This window comes from Oncorhynchus mykiss, chromosome 5 (assembly GCF_057628025.1).
Source record: "Oncorhynchus mykiss isolate SJ-2025 chromosome 5, ASM5762802v1, whole genome shotgun sequence".
Classification (NCBI taxonomy): Eukaryota; Metazoa; Chordata; class Actinopteri; order Salmoniformes; family Salmonidae; genus Oncorhynchus; species Oncorhynchus mykiss.
Genome location: NC_143026.1, coordinates 23,934,239 through 23,957,281, shown reverse-complemented (window position 1 = coordinate 23,957,281; position 23,043 = coordinate 23,934,239). Strand labels below are relative to the sequence as shown.

Below are 23,043 nucleotides of genomic sequence, written 5' to 3'. Positions count from 1 at the left end.
GTTATTTTTAAATATCATGATATTCACAATTCTCTTGGAATTTGGGAATGTTACAAATACTTTATATCTAGCAAATATTTGCGTATGAATGAACAAGAAAACAAAATGTGTCTTCTGGAAACAAAGTTGCAAACTTTAGAATATGAATTGGACCAGCAAGAAAACAGAGACGAAACAACATGAGAAATTGTCCTTTCCCGAAGACGAGGAAAAAGGGGACATTTCCAGCTACGTGGTCAAGCTGATTTCAGAGGAACTTCACATGGATACAGCACCAAAGGACCTGGAACGATGCCATGGGATTGGCATGAAACAGGAGAATTCTAAATACCCTTGCATGGTCATCTTCAAGCTGTGGAACTATATCACGTTCAAAAGTTTGGGGTCACTTAGAAATGTCCTTGTTTTTGAAAGAAAAGCCATTTTTTTGTCCATTAAAATAACATCAAATTTATCAGAAATACAGTATAGACGTTGTTAATGTTGTAAATAACTATTGTAGCTGGAAATGTCTTATTTTTTATGGAATACCTACATAGGCATACTGAGGCCCTTTATCAGCAATCATCACTCCTGTGTTCTAATGGCACGTTGTGATAGCTAATCAAAGTTTATCTTTTTAAAAGGCTAACTGTTCATTAGAAAACCCATTTGCAATTAAGTTAGCACAGCTGAAAACTGTTGTTCTGATTAAAGAAGCAATAAAACAGGGCTTCTTTAGACTAGTTGAGTATCTGGAGCATCAGCATTTGTGGGTTCGATTACAGGCTCAAAATGGCTTTGAAACAAAGACTTTCTTCTGAAACTCATCAGTCTATTCTTGTTCTGAGAAATAAAGGCTATTCCATGCGAACAGACGGCCTCACAAGTCCTCAACTGGCAGCTTCATTAAACACCAGTCTCAACGTCAACGGTGAAGAGGCAACCCAGGGATGCTGGCCTTCTAGGCAGAGTTGCAAAGAAAAGGCCATATCTCAGAACAACATTCTGAAGACACAGGGGGGGAAAGGAGATCAAAATCCACAGCCAGTCCATTTGATTCATCCAGAACCTGTTTGCTAGGTTGAGAAAAAAACGTAAGCATTGCATTCCAATCAGACAGTCACTGGAGGGAAAAGGAATCAAATCTCAACTCTGCTTCCTGGCAATGCTGTGGGTATGGAAGGGAACGAAAAGGATGGAATTCACAAGCGCCGATTAAGCCCTAATCAAGCTACAAGAAACCTCCCCAGAAACCTTCCCAGTTGAAGGAGGAGAGCCCCCTGCTTTGAGAAGTGGTCAATGTAGGAAATAACGATGAGCGCACTAGGCTACATAAAGTGATGCCTGTGACCAGCTTATCATAAGTTGAGACAATAGCCTTTCCCCCCTCCCCGCAATACAATCTATACTCAACTTTACTCAAATAACTATTCTTCTCTTTGAAATAACGATAGAAGTAGCCGATGCCAATGGACAGAAGCTGGGAGAAGCTTGGCTTGGGTGAATAAGGACGGGAGGTCGGGACAAGCTTGGTTTGGGTGGGTAGAGATGGGAGAAGCTTGGCTTGGGTGAATAAGGACGGGAGGTCGGGACAAGCTTGGTTTGGGTGGGTAGAGATGGGAGGTTGGGACAAGCTTGGTTTGGGTGGGTAAGAATGGGAGAAGCTTGGCTTGGGTGAATAAGGACGGGAGGTCGGGACAAGCTTGGCTTGGGTGAATAAGGACGGGAGGTCGGGACAAGCTTGGCTTGGGTGAATAAGGACGGGAGGTCGGGACAAGCTTGGTTTGGGTGGGTAAGGATGGGACAAGCTTGGCTTAGGTGTGTAAGGACGGGTGGTTAGGACAAGCTTGGCTTTTTTGGGTAAGGACGGGTGGTTAGGACAAGCTTAGCTTGGGTGGGTAAGGACGGGAGGTTGGGACAAGCTTGGCTTGGGTGGGGTTATGAGGGGAGAAAACAGGGAGGGGATGTGGAGAGGGATGGGTTTGGTTTGGGGGAGAGAGAAGGAAAGATTTAAATATACTATATGTAATTGTATTTATTTTTGTGACTTTCAAACCTGCAGTAAAATAAATTAGTTCTCCACAGATTAGGAGAGGATGTCATTATTACTCCTTGTTTGTCATTATAGCTAAGATTCAATGGTGGTTATTGGTGAGAGTGGAGAGGGGCTCTATCCAAAGGGGTTGGGAGAGGGTGACTGGGAGGAACACTTCTTTGAGGTGTGTGTGGGGGGCCTCCACTCATCTCACGTTCCATGATGGGGGAAAAAGCATGTGGTTCTTGAAAACTTAGAGATTGTCAGCAGATGTGGTTTTCCTGCAAGAGTTACATTTCAAAAAAGGATAAATGTCATATTTAAAGAGGAGCTGGGTTGGAGAGGCCTATGCTGCTACCTAATGTAGTAACAGCAGAAGTGAAGGCGTCCTGATAAATAAGAATACACCCTTCACCTTATATCCCAGCACTTGGACCAAGTAGGTTGTTCACCCTCCGCTATAAATACGATTTATAGCGGAGGGTGAACAGCTAAGGGCTGTTCTTACGCACCATTTCATCGATGGCAATTTGAATGCACAGAGATACAATGACGAGATCGTGAGGCCCATTGTCATGCCATTCATCCGCCTCCATCAACTCATGTTTCAGCATGATAATGCATGGCCCTATGTCGCATGGATCTGCATACAATTCCTGGTAGATGAAAATGTCCCAGTTCTTCCATGGCCTGCATACTTTCAGAACTGGCTACGTCGTTATAGCAGCTCAATGGGTGTACATTTTGTTGACAATTTCAATACCTTTTGTAAACAAAACACAATTTATAAGGAGGATGGGATCGATCTGAATAATTTGGGTTCCTGGATCCTTTCACAGCCTTATAAGGCTGCGTTGAGACAATGATTTATCACTGACTCAATCCCAGTTCAGTTAATGGCCTACCATTGTATCACCTTGAGTTGTCATAATGCTTCTGCAAATGTACATTATACCAGGGGCTTTGGTAGACACAATGTAAGTAACCTAATGTATGTCCCTCTAACTGCCCTGGATGCCTCTGCTGATCCTACAGCTATTGTATGCAGTAATCATGTGCCTATGAACCAGAGTTATACTGTTAGCACTGAGGCGGTGTGCCCTAAATCAAATCAAATTGTATTGGTCACATACACATAGTTAGCAGATGTTTTTGCGAGTGTCGTGAAATGCTTGTGCCTTTAGTTCCGATAGTGCAGCAATATCTAACAAGAAATCTAACAATTCTACAAGAGCTACCTAATACACACAAATCTACGTAATGGAATGGAATAAAAATATATACATATAAATATATGGATGAGCAACGACCGAGCAGCATAGGCATGATGCAATAGACGGTATAAAATACAGTATATACATATGAGAAATGCAAGATATGTAAACATTATTAAAGTGGCTTTCTTAAAGTGACTAGTAATCCATGTATTAGTGGCCAATGATTTCAAGTATGTACAGTTGAAGTCGGAAGTTTATATTCACTTAGGTTGGAGTCTTTAAAACTCGTTTTCAACCACTCCACCAATTTCTTGTTAACACACTATAGTTTTGGCAAGTTGGTTAGGACATCTACTCTGTGCATGACACAAGTAATTTTTCTAACAATTGTTTACAGACAGATTATTTAACTTATAATTCACTGTATCACATTTCCAGTGGGCCAGAAGTTAAATACACTAAGTTGACTGTGCCTTTAAACAGCTTGGCTAATTGACATCATTTGAGTCAATTGGAGGTGTACCTGTGGATGTATTTCAAGGCTGACCTTTAAACTCAGTGGCTCTTTGCTTGACATCATGGGGAAAATCTAAAGAAATCAATCAAGACCTCAGAAAAAAATTGTAGACCTCCACAAGTCTGGTTCATACTTGGGAGCAATTTCCAAATGCCTGAAAGCACCACATTCATCTGTACAAACAATAGTACGCAAGCATAAACATCATGGGACCACGCAAGTATAAACACCATGGGACCACGCAGCCGTCTTACCGCTCAGGAAGGAGACGCATTCTGTCTCCTAGAGATGAACGTACTTTGGTGCGAAAGTGCAAATCAATCCCAGAACAACAGCAAAGGACCTTGTGAAGATTCTGGAGGAAACAGGTACAAAGTATCTATAGCCACAGTAAAACGAGTCCTATATTGACATAACCTGAAAGGCCGCTCAGCAAGGAAGAAGCCACTGCTCCAAAACCACCATAAAAAAGCCAGACTACGGTTTGCAACTGCACATGGGGACAAAGATCATACTTTTTGGAGAAATGTCTCTGGTATGATGATACAAAAATAGAACTGTTTGGCCATAATGACCATCGTTGTGTTTGGAGGAAAAAAGGGGGGGCAAGGAAGAAGCCACTGCTCCAAAACCACCATATAAAAGCCAGACTACGGTTTGCAACTGCACATGGGGACAAAGATCATACTTTTTGGAGAAATGTCTCTGGTATGATGATACAAAAATAGAACTGTTTGGCCATAATGACCATCGTTGTGTTTGGAGGAAAAAAGGGGGGGACTTGCAAGCCGAAGTACACCATCCCAACCGTGAAGCATAGGGGTGGCAGCATCATGTTGTGGGGGTGCTTTGCTGCAGGAGGGACTGGTGCACTTCATAAAATAGATGTCATCATAAGGCAGGAAAAGTATGTGGATATATTGAAACAACATCAAGACATCAGTCAGGAAGTTAAAGCTTTGGTCGCAAATGGGTCTCCCAAATGGACAATGACACCAAGCATACTTCCAAACCCTAACCCAAATGGCTTAAGGACAACAAAGTCAAGGTATTGGAGTGGCCATCACAAAGCCCTGACCTCAATCCTATCGAACATTTGTGGTCAGAACTGAAAAAGTGTGTGCGAGCAAGGAGGCCTACAAACCTGACTCAGTTACACCAGCTCTGTCAGAAGGAATTGTGGAAAGCTTGTTGTGGAACTTATTGTGGAAAGCTTGTGGAAGGCTACCCGAAACGTTTGACCCCAGTTAAACAATTTAAAGGCAATGCTACCAAATTCTAATTCAGTGTATGTAAACTTCTGACCCAATGGGAATGTGATGAAAGAAATAAAAGCTGAAATAAATCACTCTACTATTATTCTGAATTTTCACATTTTAAAAATAAAATGGTGATCCCAACTGACCTAAGATAGGGAATTTTTACTAGGGTTAAATGACAGGAATTGTGGAAACACTGAGTTTAATTGTATTTGGCTAAGGTGTACGTAAACTTCCGACTTCAATTGTATGTAGGCAGCAGCCTATCTGTGTTAGTGAGGTCTGTTTAACAGTCTGATGGCCTTGAGATATAAGCTATTTTTCAGTCTCTCTGTCCTAGCTTTGATGCGCTTATCCTGACCTTGCCTTCTGGATGGTAGCGGGGTGAACAGGCAGTGGCTCAGGTGGTTGTTGTACTTGATGATCTTTTTGGCCTTCCTGTGACATCGGGTGCTATAGGTGTCCTGGAGGGCAGGTAGTTTTCCCCCGGTGATGAATTGTGCAGACCGCACCACCCTCTGGAGAGCCCTGCGGTCATGGGTGTTGCAGTTGCCGTACCAGGCAGTGATACAGGATGCTCTCAATTGTGCATCTGTAAAAGTTTGGGAGGGTTTTAGTTGACAAGCATGACCACGTAGTCATGGGTGTACAGGAGGGGGCTGAGCACCCACCCATGTAGGGCCCTAGTGTTGAGGATCAGCGAAGTGGAGAAGTTTCCTACCTTCACGACCTGGGGGCGGCCTATCAGGAAGTCCAGGACCAAATTGCAAAGGGAAGGGTTGAGACCCAGGGCCTCAAGCTTAATGATGTGCTTGGAGGGTACTAGGGTGTTGAATGCTGAGCTGTAGTCAATGAACAGCATTCTTACATAGGTATTCCTCTTGTCCAGATGGGATAGGGGAGTGTGCAGTGTGATGTCGATTGCATCCTCTGTGGACATATTGGGGCGGTAAGCAAATTGAAGTGGGTGTAGGGTGACAGGTAATGTGGAGGTGATATGATCCTTGACTAGTCTCTCAAAGCACTTCATGGACAAGGAGAGCCCACAGTTCTTGGTAGCGGGCCGCGTTGGTGGCAATGTATTATCCTCAAAGCGGGCAAAGAAGGTGTTGAGTTTGTCTGGAAGCAAGACGTCAGTGTCCGTGACATGGCTGGTTTTCTTTTTGTAGTCAGTGATTGTCTGTAGATCCTGCCACATACGTCTCATGTCTGAGCTGTTGAATTGCGACTTCACTATGTCTCTATATATACATTTCACTTGTTTGTTCCTAGTAGGAAGTCCACTGTGTGCAGCTCACCCTGCACTAAGATAACTAACATGAGCATGTCTACTTCCCAGTAAAGAAATGAAAGCAATCAAGCATCCCAGAAGTGCTAAAAATAGCCCACATTAACATATGTAGTTTAAGAAACAATGTTCATGAAATCAATAACTTGCTAGTAACAGATGACATTCATATTCTGACTATCTCTGAAACTCACTTAGATAATACCTGTGATGATACAGTGTTAGCAATACATTGTTATAACATCTACAGAAAAGACAGAAATGCCAATGGTGGCGGTGTGGCTGTTTATATTCAGAACCACATTCCTGTAAAGCTTAGAGAGGATCTCATGTTAAAAACTAAAAAGTAATATGGCTCCAGGTTCACCTGCCTCACCTAAAGCCCATTATTGTGGGAAGCTGATATAGATCAAGTGCTACCAGTCAGTATCTGGATAACGTGTGAAATGCATGTGATATCTACAGAGAGGTACATTTTCTGGGTGATTTAAATATTGACTGGCTTTCATCAAGTTGTCCACTTAAGAAAGTTTCAAACTGTTACCAGTGTCTGCAACCTGGTTCAGGTTAACAGTCAACCTACCAGGGTAGTTACAAAGAGCACAGGAATGAAATCATCAACATATATTGATCACATCTTTACTAATGCTGCAGAAATTTGCTTTAAAGCAGTATCCAAATCCATTGGATGTAGTGAACACAATATAGTAGCAATATCTAGGAAAACCAGAGTTCCAAAGGCTGGATCTAATATAGTGTGTAAGAGGTCATACAATAAGTTTTGTAGTGATTCCTATGTTGTTGTAAAGAATATTTATTGGTCTGTGGTGTGTAATGAGGAGCAACCAGACGATGCACTTGACACATTTATGAAATTGCTTATTCCAGTTACTAATAAACATGCACCCTAATAATTGCGCCAACTGTTGTTGCCTTCTCACCAAGCTGCTTGCCTATTGTCCTGTAGCCCATCCCAGCCTTGTGCAGGTCTACAATTTTATCCCTGATGTCCTTACACAGCTCTCTAGTCTTGGCCATTGTGGAGAGTCTGTTTGATTGAGTGTGTGGACAGGTGTCTTTTATACAGGTAACGAGTTCAAACAGGTGCAGTTAATACAGGTAATGAGTGGAGAACAGGAGGGATTCTTTAAAAAAAACTAACAGGTCTGTGAGAGCCGGAATTCTTACTGGTTGGTAGGTGATCAAATACTTATGTCATGCAATAAAATGCAAATTAATTACTTAGAAATCATACAATGTGATTTTCTGGATTTTTGTTTTAGATTCCGTCTCTCACAGTTGAAGTGTACCTACGATACAAATTACAGACCTCTACATGCTTTGTAAGTAGGAAAAACTGCTCAATCGGCAGTGAATCAAATAATTGTTCTCCCCACTGTATGCTTGGGGCCATTGTCCATTTGGAAGGCCCATTTGCGACCAAGCTTTAACTTCCTGACTGATGTCTTGATGTTGCTTCAATATATCCACATACTTTTCCTAGCTCATGATGCCATCTATTTTGTGAGGTGTACCAGTCCCTCCTGCAGCAAAGCATCCCCACAACATGATGCTGCCACCCCCGTGCTTCACGGTTGGGATGGTGTTCTTCATCTTACAAGCATCCCCCTTTTTCCTCCAAACATAACAATGGCCATTATGGCCATACAGTTCTATTTTTGTATCATCAGACCAGGGGACATTTCTCCAAAAAGTATGATCTTTGTCCCCATGTGCAGTTGCAAACCGTGGTCTGGCTTTTTTATGGTGGTTTTGGAGCAGTGGCTTCTTCCTCGCTGAGCGGCCTTTCAGGTTATGTTGATATAGGACTCGTTTTACTGTGGATATAGATACTTTTGTACCTGTTTCCTCCAGCATCTTCACAAGGTCCTTTGCTGTTGTTCTGGGATTGATTTGCACTTTTCGCACCAAAGTACGTTCATCTCTAGGAGACGGAACGCGTCTCCTTCCTGAGCAGTATGATGGCTGTGTGGTCCCATGGTGTTTATACTTGCGTACTATTGTTTGTACAGATGAACATGGTACCTTCAGGCATTTGGAATTTGCTTCCAAGGATGAACCAGACTTGTGGAGGTCTACAATTTATTTTCTGAGGTCTTGATTGATTTATTTTGATTTTCCCATGATGTCAAGCAAAGAAGCTCTGTGTTTGAAGGTTAGCCTTGAAATACATCCACAGGTACACCTCCAATTGACTCAATTGATGTCAATTAGCCTATCAGAAGCATCTAAAGCCATGACATCATTTTGGGGAATTTTTCAAGCTGTTTAAAGGCACAGTCAACTTAGTGTATGTAAACTTCAGACCCACTGGAATTGCGATACAGTGAATTATAAGTGAAATAATCTGTCTGTAAACAATTGTTAGAACAATTACTTGTGTCATGCACAAAGTAGATGTCCTAACCGACTTGCTAAAACTATAGTTTGTTAACAAGAAATTTGTGGAGTGGTTGAAAAACGATTTTTAATGTAAACTTCCGACTTCAACTGTAAGTATAAAAAGTTAATGTAATTGCTAAAATATACTTAAGTATCAAAAGTAAAGGTATTAATCATTTAAAATTCTTTATATTAAGCAAACCAGACGCCACCACTTTATTTTATTTAGGGATAGCCAGGGGCACACTCCAACACTCAGACATAATTTAAAAACAAAGCATGTGTTTTTAGTGAGTCAGAGGCAGTAGGGATGACAAGAGATCTTCTCTTGATACTAGCATGAATTTGAAAATGTTCCTTTCCTGCTAAGCATTCAAAATGTAACGAGTACTTTTGGGTGACAGGGAACATTTTTAAAAAGTACATTATTTTCTTTAAGAACGTAGTAAAGTAAAAGTTGTCCAAATATAAATAGTAAAGTACAGATACCACAAAAAGCTACTTAAGTAGTACTTTAAAGTATTTTTCATTAAATAGTGTACACCACTGAGATTAGGGTCTAATTAATGTTTCAATTGATTGATTTCCTTATATGAACTGTAGCTCAGTAAAATCTTTGAAATAGTTGAATGTTGTGTTTCTATTTTTGCTCAGTATATTATCTTAGCAGGACAACTAAATCATACATTTGATAATATTGATAGACACAGCAATAAAAAAGGCTACTCCTTTTTCTCTCAAAGTAAGAAAAGCTATTCAAGAAAGCAGATCTAATTCAAAGGAGCAATATTCCGATACATCTTACAGGTAGAATAAACCTATTCAGAATGGTATGGCTCCCAACGTTTTTAGGTTTACTCTTGGTAATACCAATTACCCGACTGAAGACATTATTTAAAAAAGAATACACGGTCATAACAGATGTTCTATGGGCAAATACAACTCATAGAATAAAAAGGAAAGTTTTACATCTTCTAAAGTCTGAGGGTGCTTTTAACCATCCAGACTTGGAATTGTATCAATTCATATAGTTAAATGCACTAAAGAGGAACAACGGGTACATGTTGAAGACATGCATGCTCATCCCCAGAATCTTTTTAAGATTGTTTAAAAAATGTAAAAAAAACATAAGTTATATCAGTTTGTCAGAAAGAGTTAGGCCATGTAAAGGGTTAAGTCTACCAGGAAGTGCAGCAAAACCTCATAACAGTAAAAATTGGGGAGGAGCATGTTAAAGTCATGCTGAAGTGAAACTTAACTGGAGAGACGGAGTGTGTATTGTACATGTTAGGATAGTCTCGCATACACTTCAGAAATATTTTTAAAGCAACTACATGCTATAGGCCTTGTTTGATACAGTACTACAAACAGAAACAGCAGAGAAAGCAGCCACAGTTATACACAGGTGAGTAGGTCGATTAATTGACCTAGCCCTTGATCATGACTCTCAGTTCCATTAAATTACACATAAGAGTCATTGGACGAAGGCATTTTCTGTAAGGGGGTAGCGTTTTGATAAGAGCCACGACGTTCGTTCTGAACATTAACGCGCATCGCTTTTTAAGGACATTTTCTTTAATATTGGCGAGAAACAAGGTTAAATTGATACACACCTTGATAGGGTTAGGATTCTCACACGGGCATATTTCCATGTTACTGTGCCTGTTAACAGAAAACAGAGTGGACTACCTGTGCTAATTAGCTATCTGTGTCTCTCAGACACCACAAACTTGTCACAAAATAATACTGTTGGCTACAACTGTGCTAAAACATTGTACAGTAACTGTGTATTTTAATGTAATATGAAATTATTTTCATGTGATATGAAAGTAGAGGGATTATGTTTCAAGAACCATACTTCAATATATTTACTTTTAGATGGAGTATTTTGCTGTTTTGGCTTCCAGAGCCAAGTCGCCTTTAAACAGAACATGTAAGGTCCATTAGTCCAATATTGGGTTAACATTGACCTGGACAAATGAAGGTCTGATTACCTACAGTGTTTGTCTTCACCTGTTTTCTATTTATTTAAGGACTATTAGTTGTGTAATATGGTAAAATATGTATTAGAATTGGCTAGTAAGTATATCATAGTGCCACCTTGAGAATTATAGAGTTAAAATGATTATACACGGGACAAAAATACAGTACCAGTCAGAAGTTTGGACACGCCTACTCATTCCAGGGTTTTTCTTTATTTTTACTATTTTCTACATAGTATAATAATAGTGAAGACATCAAAACAATGAAATAACACATGGAATCATGTAGTAACCAAGAAAGAGTTAAATAAATCAAAATATATTTTATATTTGTGATTCTTCGAAGCTGTAATCAAGGCAAAGGGAGGCTAATTTGAAGAATATCAAATATAAAATGTATTTTGATTTGTTTAACACATACGCACAAAAAGCATATTTCGCCCCAAAAGAATGTGCACAGATTTGTTTACATCCCTGTTAGTGAGCATTTCTCCTTTGCCAAGATAATCCATCCACCTGACAGGTGTGGTATATCAAGAAGCTGATTAAACAGCATGATGATTGCACAGGTGCACCTTGTGCTAGGGACAATAAAAGGCCACTCTAATGTGCAGTCTCAAGGTCAACAGTGAAGAGGCGACTCCGGGATGCTGGCCTTCTAGGCAGAGTTGCAACAAAAAAGCCATATCTCAGACTGGCCAATAAAAAGAAAAGATAAAGATGGGAAAAAGAACACAGAGGAACTCTGTCTAGAAGGCCAGCATCCCGGAGTTGCCTCTTCACCGTTGACATTGAGACTGGAGTTTTGCTGGTACTATTTAATGAAGCTGCCAGTTGAGGACTTGTGAGGTGTCTGTTTCTCAAACTCGACACTAATGTACTTGTCCTCGTGCTCAGTTGTGCACTGGGGCCCCCACTCCTCTTTCTATTCTGGTTAGAGCCAGTTAGAGCCTGTTCTGTGAAGGGAGTAGCACACAGCGATGTACAAGATCTTCAGTTTCTTGGCAATTTCTCGCATGGACTAGCCCTCATTTCTCAGAACAGGAATTGACTGTCAAGTTTCAGAAGAAAGGTCTTTGTTTCTGGCCATTTTGAGCCTGTAATCGAACCCACAAATGCTGATGCTCCAGATACTCAACTAGTCTAAAGAAGGCCAGTTTAATTGCTTCTTTAATCAGAACAACAGTTTTCAAAAGGGTTTTCGAATGATCAATTAGCCTTTTTAAAATTTTAAACTTGGATTAGCTAACACAACGTGCCATTGGAACACAGGAGTGATGGTTGCTGATAATGGGCCTCTGTACGCCTATTTAGATATTCCATGAAAAATCAGCCGTTTCCAGCTACAATAGTCATTTACAGCAATAAAAATGTCTACACTGTATTTCTGATAAATTTGATGTTATTTAAATGGACAAAAAAAGTGCTTTTCTTTCAAAAACAAGAATTTCTAAGTGACCCCAACATTTTGAATGGTAGTATATATGTAAAGACAAGATTCAATCAAGAATAGTCTGATGGGTGACAATATTAGCCTATCACTTGTGAATTGTATAATATCACTTGTGAATGATGCCCAGCATAAGGCAAGACTTTTTTTCAAATCATAGTTGCACACCTCATGTAGGCCTATATGTTTTGATAAGGTTTGTATTAGAGGTCGACCGATTATGATTTTTCAGCTCCGATACCGATTATTGGAGGACCAAAAAGGTTGATACCGATTAATCGGCCGATTTTTGTTTATTTATTTGTAATAATGACAATTACAACAATACTGACTTAATGCTTATTTTAACTCAATATAATACATCAATAAAATCAATTTAGCCTCAAGTAAATAATGAAACATGTTCAATTTGGTTTAAATAATTCAAAAACAAAGTGTTGGAGAAGAAAGTAAAAGTGCAATATGTGCTATGTAAGAAAGCTAAAGTTGCAGTTCCTTGCTCAGAACATTAGAACACATGAAAGCTGGTGGTTCCTTTTAACATGAGTCTTCAATATTCCCAGGTAAGAAGTTTTAGGTTGTAGTTATTATAGGAATTATAGGGCTATTTCCCTCTATACCATTTGTATTTCATTAACCTTTGACTATTGGATGTTCTTATAGGCACTTTAGTATTGCCAGTGTAACAGTATAGCTTCCGTCCCTCTCCTCGCTCCTCCCTGGGCTCGAACCAGCAACACAACGACAACAGCCACCATCGAAGCAGTGTTACCCATGCAGAGCAAGGGGAACAACTACTAGAAGGCTCAGAGTGAGTGACGTTTGAAATGCTATTCGCTAACTAGCTAGCCATTTTACTTTGGTTACACCAGCCTCATCTCGGGAGTTGATAGGCTTGAAGTCATAAACAGCGCAATGCTTGAAGCACAATGAAGAGCTGCTGGCAAAACGCACGAAAGTGCTGTTTGAATGAATGTTTACGCACCTGCTTCTGCCTACCACCGCTCAGTCAGATGCTTAGAAACTTGTATGCTCGTATGCTCAGTCAGATTATATGCAACGCAGGACGCGCTAGATAATATCTAGTAATATCATCTACCATGTGTAGTTAACTAGTGGTTATGATGTATTGTTTTTTATAAGATAAGTTTAATGCTAGCTAGCAACTTACCTTGGCTTACTGCATTCGCGTAACAGTTAGTCAGTCTCCTTGTGGAGTGCAACGAGAGAGAGGCAACCTCAGGAGGCTGAAGAAATTCGGCTTGTCACCAAAAGCACTCACAAACTTCTACAGATGCACAATCGAGAGCATCCTGGCGGGCTGTATCACCGCCTGGTATGGCAACTGCACCGCCCTCAACCGTAAGGCTCTCAAGAGGGTAGTGAGGTCTGCACAACGCATCACCGGGGGCAAACTACCTGCCCTCCAGGACACCTACACCACCCGATGTCACAGGAAGGCCATAAAGATCATCAAGGACATCAACCACCCGAGCCACTGCCTGTTCACCCCGCTATCATCCAGAAGGCGAGGTCAGTACAGGTGCATCAAAGCTGGGACCGAGAGACTGAAAAACAGCTTCTATCTCAAGGCCATCAGACTGTTAAACAGCCACCACTAACACTGAGTGGCTGCTGCCAACACACTGACACTGACTCAACTCCAGCCACTTTAATAATGGGAATTGATGGGAAATGAGGTAAATATATCACTAGCCACTTTAAACAATGCTACCTTATATAATGTTACTTACCCTACATTATTCATCTCATATGCATAGGTATATACTGTACTCTATATCATCGACTGTATCCTTATGTAATACATGTATCACTAGCCACTTTAAACTATGCCACTTTGTTTACATACTCATCTCATTTGTACATACTGTACTCGATACCATCTACTGTATCTTGCCTATGCTGCTCTGTACCATCACTCATTCATATATCCTTATGTACATATTCTTTATCCCCTTACACTGTGTACAAGACAGTAGTTTTGGAATTGTTAGTTAGATTACTTGTTATTACTGCATTGTCGGAACTAGAAGCACAAGCATTTCGCTACACTCGCATTAACATCTGCTAACCATGTGTATGTGACAAATAAAATTTGATTTGACTTGAGGTCGTTATTGTGTTGGACTAGTTAACTGTAAGGTTGCAAGATTGGATCTCCCGAGCTGACAATGTGAAAATTTGTCGTTCTGCCCCTGAATAAGGCAGTTAACCCACCGTTCCTAGGCCGTCATTGAAAATAAGAATGTGTTCTTAACTGACTTGCCTAGTTAAGTAAAGGTATAATAAAAAATAATACAAAAAATTAATCGGCGCCAAAAATACCGATTTCCGATTGTTATGAAAACTTGAAATCGGCCCTAATTAATCGGCCATTCCGATTAATCGGCCGACCTCTAGTTTGTATCACAACTAAAGTGGCCCAATAACTTCTTCACATTAAGCACATTACTCCGTTTTACAAGGGGTGTAGAGCCTAACTGGCATACAAAAGCAGCGCGTTTGTTTCAAGTTTGGTGAAGAATTTACATCATAAAAATGCACATTTATAATAAAAGCCTTACATACAATCGCATTTGCGGTCACTTTTGATAATGGCGTTTTCTTATAGGCAACTGCCATGTGCGCATTGCTGTGCTGAAATTGTGAATAAATAGCCTAATCGTTTATCAACATTTTAAGCTAAATGTCTTGATCCGTTGCATCAGCCACATCGCATAAAACTTTTTTATGCTAGTGGTTGTATTAATTTGGCATCTATCGCATCCCACAACTGTACCAGACCATGTTTTCTCTCACAGAATGGAATATGTCAACTTTTGTATTACGGGGTATAGTAGATGGACATAGGCTGGTGCTTTTGCTGTTTGTTAGGCCTACTCATCTTGTTGGCTGACGAAAAGTAAATGTGGACAGTTCTTCCAATACCTTCAATATGCACCTCGAAATTGGATAAGGACTCCCGCAGTTGCATACCAGATGTGTCTGTCTTCACTTGTAGCCTGTGAGAAAGACCCAATTATGTGATGGAGAGCCGTGTGAGTGAGAGGTGCTTCAGAGCGTGCAGCACTCAGGGAGAATGGCACAACGGCCACTGTCCGCTAAAGGCATGGATTTTTTTAGGGTGCATTACAGCCACACTAAGGTGATTCTGCCGTGGAATTCGTCAAAGAGTCGCTTCATGCAGCCTTACAATGTATTAAAAATCTAAACATACAGTCCAATGTTTGTAGACTAACTAAAGTTACATTAATAACTCTAAATTAAGCATATAGGAATACCTATTTCTTTGTTAATCGCTCAACACAGAATAGCCGCGCAATCCCTCAAAAAAAAAAATCCTTTCTATTTGATTCAGCTTTGTTCAATTGTATTCTTCATACTATGAAATAATATAAAATAATGCCAATGAATTCTAAGAAAATCTTGTCGGCTAAATGAACTAGTGTAGCTCACAGCCATTTGACATAGCCAGATCAGGATTTAACATAAGGACAATTCAGAGTATGCTATTCTGTTCTTCTGAAATAGACTACATTTTCTTCATATCATGCTTCTTTAGACCTGTCTAAAATAAATACATTATTTTTGTGAAGGTGTAGGCTACATTACCTGGATTTATTAGACTTTTTAAAATGTAGATGTTCCAAAGTTCTGCGTCAGTGGCTTGTAGGCTGTGTGTGGAAGCCAGGAGACGCTAAATGTGTTTGTTAATTAACGGTATATTACTGTGAGACACAGTTATTAGCTTGACAATCACCGGCTGATGACATTTCGTGACCGCCACAGCCCTACACGTTGCGTTTTATATTTTTGTTCAGTATAGTAGTTACATTGTATTAGTAAGTGCCTTTCAGGTCACTCAAAGACACTTTACATAAGCTCATGATTGTATGACCAACAAAGTATCAAGAGCTGACTCATTCCATTAAATGCTTTATCGTTTCACCTTTTCTCTCTGTCTAGATATGGCGTCCTCCAGCAGTTTCCTGTTGGAAGAGCAGTTTCTGTGTTCTATATGTCTGGATGTGTTCACTGAGCCTGTCACCATTCCATGTGGACACAACTTCTGTAAGGCCTGTATCAGAAAGTACTGGGAAAGAAATGACCTATGTCAGTGTCCAATGTGTAAAAACGTGTTTGATAGAAAACCAGATATTTTTGTCAATAATTTAATTTCTGAGATGGCTGCTCAGTTCAGGAAGTCAGTTCAAGTGAACACTACCAGCAGCCCAGACCAACGCCCTCCTGAGCCTGGAGAAGTGGCCTGTGACGCCTGCACTGGCACGAAGTTCAAGGCTCTGAAGTCCTGCCTGGAGTGTATGACCTCTTATTGTGAAACTCATCTGCAGCCGCATCAGATAGCCCCAGCCCTGAAGAGACATAAGCTAATTGCCCCTGTGGAGAACCTAGAAGGCAGGATGTGTAATGAGCACAACAAACTCCTGGATCTGTTCTGTAGGACTGACCAGACGTGTGTTTGTCTCTTGTGCATGAAAACAGAACACAAGACTCACTACACTGTCCCTCTAGAGAAAGAGTATAGACAGAGAAAAGTTCAGCTTGGGAAGATGGAGGCAGAAGTGCAGCAGATGATCCAGGAGCGACTTCAGAAGGTTCAGGATATAAAACACTTAGTAGAGATCAGCAAGAGAGACGCAGAGGGAGAGATAGAAGACAGCGCACAGGTCTTCATTGCTCTGGTGCGCTCCATTGAGAAAAGCCAGGCTGAGTTCATTGAGGTAGTTGAGGAGAAGGAGAAAGCAGCAGAGAGGAAGGCTGACGGGCTCATTAAAGAGCTGCAGCAGGAAATCGCTGAGCTACAGAAGAGAAGCACTGAGCTGGAGCAGCTCGTACACACTGAGGACCAGCTCCACCTCCTCCAGAGCTCTCCATCCCTCAGCACCCTACCTCCCACCAAGGACTGGTCTGAGATCAGTATTCACACCAGTCTGGGTGTGGGGAACCTGAGGCGAGCTATGTCTAAGCTGGAGGAGACACTCTGGAGTGATGTGAAGAAGTTGATGTATGATACTGAAATGAAGAGAATTCAGCAGTATGCAGTGGATGTGACTCTGGACCCTGATACAGCACATCCCAGTCTCAGCCTGTCTGAGGATAGGAAACAAGTGAGACATGTAGACAGGAGACAGAATCTCCCTGACAACCCAAATAGATTTTCCTTATGTACCGGTATCCTTGGAAAGAAGGGCTTCTCCTCAGGGAGATTCTACTATGAGGTGCAGGTCAAGGGGAAGACTGATTGGGATTTAGGAGTGACCAGAGAGTCCAGCAACAGGAAGGATTGCATTACACTGAGCCCTCAGAATGGATACTGGAGTGTGTGGCTGAGGAATAGGTATCAGTACCAGGCCAATACCTCTTCTCCTGTCTGCCTCTCCCTGAGAGAGAAGCCTCAGAAGGTGGGGGTATTTGTGGATTATGAGGAGGGTCAAGTCTCCTTTTATGATGTAGAGGCCAGGTCTCATATCTACTCTTTCACTGGTTGCACCTTCACTGAGAAACTCTATCCATACTTCCGCCCTTACAGAAATAATGATGGTAAAAACTCTGCCCCTCTGATCATCTCTCTTGTCAGTCTCTGAGTTTTCTATTGTCAGGCTCTGACTTTTAAAGCCTCACTGCTGAGTGAGCTATAAACATTTGTGTTTGTAAACGTTTGGATTTGGATGCTGTTATCACAGAATTCAAATAACTAAGTGGCAGTTACATTTGCAGAAACCGTACCGTATAAAGAATGTCAGTACATAGATATTTTGTATAACATGTGTATTCTTACATGTACATATATACTGCAAGTGTCTAGGGATAGGCTGTGTGTACTGTGACCTGCTGTTTAGAATGTATGTGTTTGAATTTGTTGTGCAAATGTTATGTATTAATTATAATCTGTCTGTGCTGACTGAAGTGTGTATATTACGCTCATGCAGCATACACCCTTTGTGAATAGTGGATATTAAAGCCAATAGTCTACCACTGAATATGTTTTTATTAGTGACAGCATCACAATAAGACTAGTAAATGTACACAATACAGAGGTGAGTATATGAGCCAAGAAAAAATATTACACCATGAGAACAGGGACAGAGTAGTTGCAGGGACTGTTCTGTTTTCTTATTTTGTATGTTATACCGCAGGGGTACTCAAACTATTTGAGAAGGTCCGGTCACACAAATTTCCTAGGTGACAAAGGTCCAGATGGATATTGTCATTTATCGGCGTAGTAACAAACCCCCACCATGCGACCCCAAACTGTTCACCCCCCTCTTGTTGGCAGAGTGAGACATTTTCAATTTCCTGCAATTCTACACTATGCCATGGCGTGAAGGGAACATTTTAGCAGTTTTTAAAGCAAATTTCTTGAAATTCCACACATTTTCTATTTGCAGGGGTGGACTTGCCATCTGGAATTTGGGGAAATGTTAGATGTGTTAGTCCATTTTTAGCTTAGTGGGTCTGTCTAGCTTGGGTTTTTGGTGTAATGATGGTCTAGCCAATAATAGGGCCCTCAAGTGAAGAAATTGGCTAGTGTTAGAAATGCCAGGTCAGATTTATTGTCCCAGTCCGTCCCTGCTTATGTGTGTTCATATGATACCAGTAATCAAATCCCGGTCGAATTTAGTCGGGACCCGCGGCCCGTATTGAGCCCGTTCTGGATCTGGCCCGCGGTACGCATATTTAGTAAGGTTGTTGTAGAGTGACATGTTTTCCTAGTAACAGTAGTGGTGTACATTAATGAACAACCACTAGGCTACACTGCTGCGCTGTCCTCTCTCTGCCCCATCCCCCCAATCACTTTCTCACCTTATTTATCTCTCTCCCTCTCTCTCTTTCCAAAAGCACTGCAGGCACTTGCACGTTCCTCTCTTGGTTTTGAACCACTAATTGACAAAATAATAAAAGGTGTTTTATATTTACGAGGCTTGCTGATGCACCTGTCTACAACGCATCCTTTTTTGTCTCTCTCTTCCTCTTTTCTCTGGACCTGTATCCAGCAAAGACGTCTCACACGCGGATGATTGCCATGTTCTGGGGATTCACTCACATGGTTAACGCGTTCGTGTCTAACACACACACACACACACACACACACACACACACACTTTTCAAGGCAGAAACACTTACCGTACACACATGATGTAAAAACCTCAGCCAGCTGTAGACAGATCTGTTCTGCCTTGTTGTGGTTCTCCCTTTCCACCCTCTGCCTCCACCGTGCCATGCCATCCGGCCCACACACGCCTCTCTAGCCTGTAGTGGTGCTCAGCCAGCCTGCCACCCTTGGCCTGGGACAGGAGGACACACACAGACCAGGACACAGAGACACAGCCTAGATTCAGGACCCAAACAGTTGTATAGTCAAAGTTTAATAGTTCTACATTATAAACTGGGTAGTTTGAGCCCTGAATGCTGATTGGCTTACAGTCGTGCTATATCAGACCATATACCACGGTTATGACTAAACATTCATTTTTACTGCTCTATTTACATTGGTAACCAGTTTATAATAGCAATAAGGCAACTCTGGGTTTGTGGTATATTACCAATATACCATGTCTAAGAGCTGTATTCAGGCTCTCTGCGTTGATTCATGTCTAAGAAACAGCCCGTAGCTGTGATATATTGGCCATATACTACACCCCTTCTGGCCTTATTGCTTAAAAATATATATTTTATAAGATATTTAATTGTCTCCTTAAAGAAGAAAGTCAGTTGACTTTACAGGGGGAAAGAAGAAATTGTATTATTCTGATGAATTCATGGAAACAACAAATACTGGGCCGGGTAACTGATCACAGATATCACATCTCTAGCCTGTAAAACGGCTTGTACATGAAGCGTGGCCATTCCTCCTCTAGTAGCTATACTTATCCATATTTAGAGCTATCTGCAGAGTTGTATGATTAGCATAAACCATAACCCAGTAGATGACTATTAGGCTTAATGGATGAGCTGACAGGCAGAGAAAGAGCTGCTGTAGCGATGCCTTAGGAGGTGCTGCGTTATTGTAAGAGAGAGACTGCGGTGTCTGATATAACACTTGATGGGGACATGTGACCTGCGGTAAGGGAAGCGATACCAGTGTGTATGATGTGACTACAGAGTGGATGTAAGAGAGACTGCAGTGGTTGATGATATAATATGGCAACTCATATAGGGGAAGAGATACACTACATGACCAAAATAATGAGGACACCTGCTTGTCAAACATCTCATTCCAAAATCATGGCCATTAATATGAAGTCGGTCCCCCCTTTGCTGCTATAACGGCCTGATCTCTTCTGGGTAGGCTTTCCACTAGATTGCTGCGGGGACTTGCTTCCACTCAGCCACAAGAGCATTAGTGAGGTCGGACACAGATGTTGGGCGATTAGGCCTGGCTCGGGGTACCAATTCATCCCAAAGGTGTTTGATAGGATTGAGGTCCGGGTTATCTGCAGGCTAGTCAAGTTTTTCCACACCGATCTCGAAACAAACTATTTCTGTATGGAACTCACTTTGTGCACGGAGGCATTGTCATGCTGACTTGTTGGAAAGGTGGCATCCTATGACGGTGCCACATTGAAAGTTGCTGAGCTCTTCAGTAAAGCCATTCTACTGCTGATGTTTGTCTATGGAGATTACATTGCTGTGTGCTCGATTTTATACACCTGTCAGCAACGGGTATGTCTGAAATAGTCGAATCGGTAGTAAGTTTTAAGTTCCTCGGCGTACACATCACAGACAAACTGAATTGGTCCACCCACACAGACAGCATCGTGAAGAAGGCGCAGCAGCGCAAACTACCTGCCCTCCAGGACACCTACACCACCTGATGTCACAGGAAGGCCATAAAGATCATCAAGGACAACAACCACCCGAGCCACTGCCTGTTCACCCCGCTATCATCCAGAAGGCGAGGTCAGTACAGGTGCATCAAAGCTGGGACCGAGAGACTGAAAAACAGCTTCTATCTCAAGGCCATCAGACTGTTAAACAGCCACCACTAACATTGAGTGGCTGCTGCCAACACACTGACTCAACTCCAGCCACTTTAATAATGGGAATTGATGGGAAATTATGTAAAATATATCACTAGCCACTTTAAACAATGCTACCTAATATAATGTTTACATACCCTACATTATTCATCTCATATGTATATACTGTACTCTAAATCATCTACTGCATCTTTATGTAATACATGTATCACTAGCCACTTTAACTATGCCACTTTGTTTACATACTCATCTCATATGTATATACTGCACTCAATACCATCTACTGTATCTTGCCTATGCCGCTCTGTACCATCACTCATTCATATATCTTTATGTACATATTCTTTATCCCCTTACACTTGTGTCTATAAGGTAGTACTTTTGGAATTGTTAGCTAGATTACTTGTTGGTTATTACTGCATTGTCGGAACTAGAAGCACAAGCATTTCGCTACACTCGCATTAACATCTGCTAACCATGTGTATGTGACAAATAAAATTTGATTTGATTTGAATAAGAAACGTGGCTGGGTCTGTCAGCATGACAATGATCCCAAACACACCGCCCGGGCAACGAAGGAGTGGCTTCGTAAAAAGCATTTCAAGGTCCTGGAGTGACCTAGCCAGTCTCCAGATCTAAACCCCATAGAAAATCTTTGGAGGGAGTTGAAAGTCCGTGTTGCCCAGCAACAGCCCCAAAACATCACTGCTCTAGAGGAGATCTGCATGGAGGAATGGGCCAAAATACCAGCAACAGTGTGTGAAAACCTTGTGAAGACTTGTGAAGACGTTTGACCTCTGTCATTGCCAACAAAGGGTAAATAACAAAGTATTGAGATAAACTTTTGTTATTGACCAAATACTTATTTTCCACCATAATTTACAAATAAATTCATAAAAAATCCTACAATATGATTTTCTGGATTTTTTTTCTTCTCATTTTGTCTGTCATGTTGAAGCGTACATATGATGAAAATTACAGGCCTCTCTCATCTTTTTAAGTGGGAGAACTTGCACAATTGGTGGCTGACTAAATACTTTTTTGCCCCACTGTATATACAGTGCCTTGCGAAAGTATTCGGCCCCCTTGACCTTTGCGACCTTTTACCACATTTCAGGCTTCAAACATAAATATATAAAACTGTGTTTTTTTGTGAAGAATCAACAACAAGTGGGACACAATCATGAAGTGGAACGACATTTATTGGATATTTCAAACTTTTTTAACAAATCAAAAACTGAAAAATTTGGCGTGCAAAATTATTCAGCCCCTTTACTTTCAGTGCAGCAAACTCTCTCCAGAAGTTCAGTGAGGATCTCTGAATGATCCAATGTTGACCTAAATGACTAATGATGATAAATACAATCCACCTGTGTGTAATCAAGTCTCCGTATAAATGCACCTGCACTGTGATAGTCTCAGAGGTCCGTTAAAAGCGCAGAGAGCATCATGAAGAACAAGGAACACACCAGGCAGGTCCGAGATACTGTTGTGAAGAAGTTTAAAGCCGGATTTGGATACAGAAAGATTTCCCAAGCTTTAAACATCCCAAGGAGCACTGTGCGAGCGATAATATTGTAATGGAAGGAGTATCAGACCACTGCAAATCTACCAAGACCTGGCCGTCCCTCTAAACTTTCAGCTCATACAAGGAGAAGACTGATCAGAGATGCAGCCAAGAGGCCCATGATCACTCTGGATGAACTGCAGAGATCTACAGCTGAGGTGGGAGACTGTCCATAGGACAACAATCAGTCGTATATTGCACAAATCTGGCCTTTATGGAAGAGTGGCAAGAAGAAAGCCATTTCTTAAAGATATCCATAAAAAGTGTCGTTTAAAGTTTGCCACAAGCCACCTGGGAGACACACCAAACATGTGGAAGAA

At 41.2% G+C, this 23,043-nt stretch overlaps 1 protein-coding gene across 1 annotated transcript; it reads left to right on the top strand.

The window, feature by feature from the left end:
* Positions 1 to 9,931: 9,931 nt before the first annotated feature.
* LOC110523460 (E3 ubiquitin-protein ligase TRIM39-like) lies at positions 9,932 to 18,151 on the top strand. Its single transcript, XM_036977083.2, has 2 exons — positions 9,932 to 10,106; positions 16,121 to 18,151. The coding sequence occupies exon 2, from the start codon at positions 16,123 to 16,125 to the stop codon at positions 17,758 to 17,760; it is 1,638 nt and encodes a 545-aa protein (XP_036832978.2). The 5' UTR covers positions 9,932 to 10,106; positions 16,121 to 16,122; the 3' UTR covers positions 17,761 to 18,151.
* Positions 18,152 to 23,043: the final 4,892 nt, after the last annotated feature.